This window comes from Populus euphratica, unplaced genomic scaffold (assembly GCF_000495115.2).
Source record: "Populus euphratica unplaced genomic scaffold, PopEup_1.0 scaffold77.1, whole genome shotgun sequence".
Taxonomy (NCBI): domain Eukaryota; kingdom Viridiplantae; phylum Streptophyta; class Magnoliopsida; order Malpighiales; family Salicaceae; genus Populus; species Populus euphratica.
The window spans coordinates 713,002-718,576 of NW_011499955.1; the positions used below are offsets into that span (position 1 = coordinate 713,002).

General features: G+C 34.0%; 1 protein-coding gene across 2 annotated transcripts; it reads right to left on the reverse strand.

Moving 5' to 3' along the window:
- Window positions 1–1,897: 1,897 nt before the first annotated feature.
- Window positions 1,898–5,202, reverse strand: APC8 (anaphase-promoting complex subunit 8). Of its 2 annotated transcripts, none has more exons than XM_011044348.1 (4): window positions 4,993–5,202; window positions 4,550–4,856; window positions 2,453–3,703; window positions 1,898–2,333 (listed from the first exon to the last, which is right to left on the reverse strand). In XM_011044348.1, the coding sequence occupies exons 1-4, from the start codon at window positions 5,076–5,078 to the stop codon at window positions 2,247–2,249; spliced, it is 1,731 nt and encodes a 576-aa protein (XP_011042650.1). In that variant the 5' UTR covers window positions 5,079–5,202; the 3' UTR covers window positions 1,898–2,246. The 2 variants fall into 2 exon arrangements, with proteins under 2 accessions (XP_011042650.1, XP_011042651.1); XM_011044349.1 differs by having other exon boundaries at window positions 4,550–4,851; window positions 4,993–5,084.
- Between the last annotated feature and the right edge of the window lie 373 nt (window positions 5,203–5,575).

Sequence of the window (5,575 nt, forward strand, 5' to 3'; positions counted from 1 at the left end):
TATTTTCTAAATTTTTTTTACCATTGAAATGCACATAATAAAAAAAAAACTATTTTATCAATTTGGCTCTTCAACTTAACATTTTGCATTGCAGATGCTCTAAGAAGAGATCCTTAATCAAGATAATTTCAACGGCATTAATAAAAACTATCTATGGATGTTAAAGGAAGCCACACATACTCCTCAATTGTGATGGGATTCCTCACATACTAGTACTTACATTGCATGCACCAACAATTTTTTTAATTTGATCTTAATTAGATAGATTTTTTTTTTGTTTTTTTATTGATTATTTAATAACTCTTTTTTTTTTCATTTGAAGCAAGAAATATACAAAAACAAACAAAAACAAAACTTTGATTATGATTTTATAAATAGCAAACAAATTCGTAAAAAATATGGATATTTTTTAAGAAGTGAAATAAATCAGATGAAAAACTAATGAAAATGACTTTAATAACACCCATATATCTCAAATATAATTTTAGTGTACAGATTAGGTCAATTTAAAAAGTATAAAAACACATTTTAAAAAATAATGCAAATCAAACTTGTTTATGCAATCTAATATCCAAATTTATAACACAATCCAAACAAAGTTCAAATAACTCTAAATTTAGTATTTGATGTTTTTGTACCTATAAACCCTGGAATATCAATTTTAAACTGATCCCAATAAGTTTTAATTCAATCTCTTTTGAATTAGTATTTTCACGACAAAACTAAATCTTTTGTTTTTTACCGCAATTCCAACAAGATTTAATTCAATCTCTTTTGAATTAGTATTTTCACGACAAAACTAAATCTTTTGTTTTTTACCATCTTTCTTCTTCTTCTTTATCAAAGGATCTTTAACATGAAATTAGACAATAACGCAAGAAGAGAAAATAAAAGTAACCAAATAGAACTTTAACCAAATCAAGCATGGAAACAAGAAATAAGGAGAAAAACAAGGAGAAAATATACAAGGAAACATATTTAAACAACAAAAACAAAGAGGATATAATCTGACTTTCAGAACTTAACTCTGATACTAACCGATACAAGGTACAAGGTCTAATGATAAAAATCTCAAAACCTATAATAAAATAAATAAATAACCTAAGAAAACTGAAATTCAAATTTGGATAAAAACTTTGACTCATATGGATAATCTTATATCTAAAAATCAAAAATACTAGAAAATAATTTAGACTTGTTATTTATAGCAGATCAAGAACTTGAAAGAGGATATAATCTAACTTTCAGCTGCCTTTTAACTTTCAACCGATACAAGGTCTAATGATAAAAATCTCAAAAACTTTGACTCATATGAATAATCTTTTATCCAAAAATCAAAAATACTAAAAAATAATTTAGACCTGTTATTTATAGCAGATCAAGAACTTGAAATATATGAGAATATCATGAAATCAGTTATATCTTCATTAGCTGTTTATCTTTATTTCAATAAACATGATTTTACAACGAAACAAAAATGCGAATTATTCAATAAATAAAAGGCAGCTGAAATTTGACAGCCCTGCAAAACATGAAAAACATATATAGTAGTCGTAAATAAGAAGTATATAGTAGTCGTAAATAAGCTTCTTATTTGATTTTAAGAGAGTTGGTTTGGATAAAAAAAAAAAAAAATCTTGGTCTTTTCTGACATATGTTTTGAAGATAGTGTTCAATGAATTGGAATGCAGCAATTTGGGCGTTAATTTTTCAGCTAAATAACATGTTTGTTTTTATTTTTTTTATCTCTTAAAACAAGATGACCAATCAGAGCAGTGCTCCTGCAGTTTTGGAAAACATTGACGAGGAAGAAGTGCTCTAAGCATGTTCTAAGGAAATTGGTTTGCGATAGCTCCCCCAAAGTTATGCCATCCATCTTGTTCTCCACAGACACAACGAGACTGAAAAATTTCAGTGACGGAAAATGTCATGCAACGTTTGTTTACAGTAAAGCATCAACATGGCCCAAAAATACATAACACCGTTTGAGTGTCGAAAGGGACCTCAAAAGACTAATACTACAAACATCTCACAGTGCCACATTCAGACTGCAATCTCCTATTCTCGATGTTAAAGGAGGAAAATCCATCAATGGTCTGACAGTAACCTCCAAGGTTATCCAACTTGAGATAATTTGATATATTTCAACAATTCCATATACGTTGACCCCAATAAGCAGGAAACTTACGAACAGATGACGTGCTACACTGGTGAGTCTTTCAATAACTCTGTCGAGTGGTAGAGAATCAGGTAGCAAAATGCTCAACATCCATTGAAGGAAAACTAGATTCTGATCTCATTCCACGAAGCATATTCTTGGCCATTTCCTTCTCCTGCAACCATGAGCGGAAAGATCAAAAAGAAACTTACTTAATCCACATGTTTGTACTTTTTTACATTAGAAGATCTCTTAATTGAAGATTACAAAAGAAAAGGTTATCAGAAAACGTACTGGGCCAGTGTAATCCAGTAGACGGGTGCAATAAACCTCTGCTTCTTCTAATCTCTTATGAGTTCTGCAGTGTTGGGCAAGAAAGAGCAAGGCTTCAACCATGTTTGGTCCTTCCCTCTCTTCAGCTTCCATCCTATCCAAGTCCTTTTTGTAGTAAAATGCTGCCTCTTCTGGACGCCCAAGCTCACAATGCAGTTTTGCTAGCTGATGCAGGGCTATCGCTTCCTTGTCATTACAATTTGCAGCCCTTCTGTAGCACTTGATTGCATCCTCAAGCAAGTGAAGCTGATCAGTTTCATAGCACTGGGCCATGGCAATCCACAATCGAGAATCACTTGGCTGCAAGAACACCGACTTCTTAAAATAGTGTAGTGCATAGAAGGGCATCCCCATCATCTCATAAGCTTGTCCTAACCCATACCATGCTCGATAATCACAAGGATTGATATCCACAGCCCGTCGATAAGCATCAACAGCAGCAGGAGTGTTTTTCATTTCAACATACTCATGACCCATAAGTGTCCAAGCAGACAAATATTTTTTGTCCAGCTTGAGTGCCCTCCTAAAATACATAACAGATTTCTCATGCTGGCCCTTTAAACTGTAATAATTTCCAATGATGCAGCAAGATTCAGGCCTGTATTTATCAGTCATAAATACCCTGTGGGCAAGGTAACTAAGAGCAGAGAAACACTCCTTTGCATAGAGGACATTGGAATACATATCCATGTCTTCCACTCGATAGGGGTCATTTCTCAAAAGTTCTTCAAATATTACCTCGACTTGATCAAATTCCCTCAAACAATATTGAGCTTTGGCAATCTGAGCCTGTATGTAATTACTAAAACAGAATGTACCTTGAAGATATTCATATCTGGCAAGGGATTCATTGTGCATCCGGAGCTCTTGGTAAGCACTGGCAAGAAAGAAGTCCTTCATCCAATGGTTGCTTAGGTTAAGGCTGTTCAGCATCTCAATTGTGGTACATAAAGACTGCAGCTCTGTCCAGGCATTCCAGTTCCAAGGGTAGCTATTCACAGACTCCACAAGGACTGTCTGAGCAAGATCTTGATTGCCTCTGTTTTTAAGCACAAGACCATATAAGTACAACCCAAAGGGATCAATTGTGCCATTCTTGCGAAGAGTTGACAACTCCCTCTCCAGAGAAACCAGCTCACGGTTAACAGCATCACTCTTACCAAGGGGCCCCTCAAGTTCTATCATCTCTTCTTCTTTCCTCTTTTCTCCAGCCTTCAAAACCAACAATGAAGGTGAAAAACAGGCCTTTAAATTCTATATAACTTTATAAGATGAAATATACTTGACAACAGTTTGACATCATTTGAATTATAATACTGGATAAATGCCCAAAAAACGTGCATGAACTCTTTCAAGAACTCCAGGTACCGTTGATGGGACTCTGAAGCTAAATACAAGTCTAAATCTCCATCTTTAGAGGAGTTCACAGCTACTTGCAACCTCTGAGACAGACAAAAGGGTTAATTTGATTCAAGCCATCCATGTTGAAGACTTCCTCTTTCATCTTCTTTTAAAATAGAGTTGATGTGGAATATGGGTGGTCATGATAGAAGTTCATCACATTTCTGCATCAGTTCACTTGTTTAATATTTTCTAAATAAAACAATTAGAATATCGAAAGAGAGGAAAAAAACAGAGACATAAAATCTTGTTTCAAAATCATAGCAAGAAAACTTCATAAAAAGAAAAAAACCAGCTAAAACCCGTAAGATACAAAAATCAAGGACTTGAATACAAATCCACGTCAAAATTGTTTTCCCTCCGCAGCTGGGGCTTCTTTCACCACCAAGTCCAACACTTAGCTTAATCTCAGTACTTTGTTGAGAAAAAACATAAATAGTCCGAATTAGTCACTGAAAACATCACATCATACTCTCTCCACCAAAATCACACAGGAAATTCTCAAAACAGTAGCAGTATACTAATTAAGGTATAGAATAATTCTATAAAGTGAAATAGACACGTACGAATGAAAAGCGGAACATAGTTCCTAAAAATCATGTCTTAATCATAATTGCAACAAAACAAGAATAAGGAAAAATGGAGATATGAACGCACCAGATAGAGAGCATAACAGCGCAAGAAAACTGATTTCTTTGCATTTTGATCGCGAAGCACATGAGCAGCCCTTTTATACTCTCGACAGTCAAAGTAGGACTTAGCCAGAAGGTAGCAGTCACCATCTATGACGTCATCTTCCTCCAATACAGGAGTGGACACGTAAGACATGCCAGTAACAGGCGTAGAGGTGATGTCATTGGTTCGGAATCTTCGACGAATGCTAGAACTTCCACGCTGGAATCTGGTGTTTGTAGGAGTGAACTTTGCCGGGTCTTGCTCGATTCCTACCAGCTGCTCCCCTGCCCTAGAATAAAAACACGGGCAGACATAAATACAAAGCCAAATCGGAAACAACAACAACATAAAAGCAAAATGGAAAAGGGGTTTTCTTTTTGTTTTTGTATAATTAGGGTTTTGGAGAGGAGAAAAGTAGAGGTTACCATTTGGAAGCAGAGTAAAGGCAGCGATTGCTTAATTGGCGAAGGGCAATGCGAAGCTCGCTCCGGCAAGTCTCTTTCGAGTTCATCGATCTCTGATCTATTTTTGAACTACAAATGACTTTCCATATCGCCGATGCTGATTTCAAATTGAGAGGTTTTTGGAGGTTTTATTTTTTATTTTATTTTTAAGGAGACTCAACTCCATAGATGATGATTGGGTCAGTTCTTTAAAGGCCTCCTAGTAATAAACATTATTTTGCTGTTGGAGGAGACAACAATCAGCCCAGCCCATTAAGTGACTAATATTTTTTTTTTTTTTAATTTTGAAACTAGAATCAAAACTTGTGGCCGTTTTCCAGGAATTTAGTTTTTTTTAATTAAATTTTATGAAAATTAGATTATTTGAAAATATTATGAAAAATAAATTAAAAATATTTTTTATTGTTCGAATATATCATAAAAACTAAATTAAAAAATCACTTTTTAATATTTTTTAAAGTTATTTAAAAAACAATGACCAAATATGATAGAAGAAGAAGTTGAAGGATGATGAGATTAAAAAAAAAATTATTTTATAAATTAT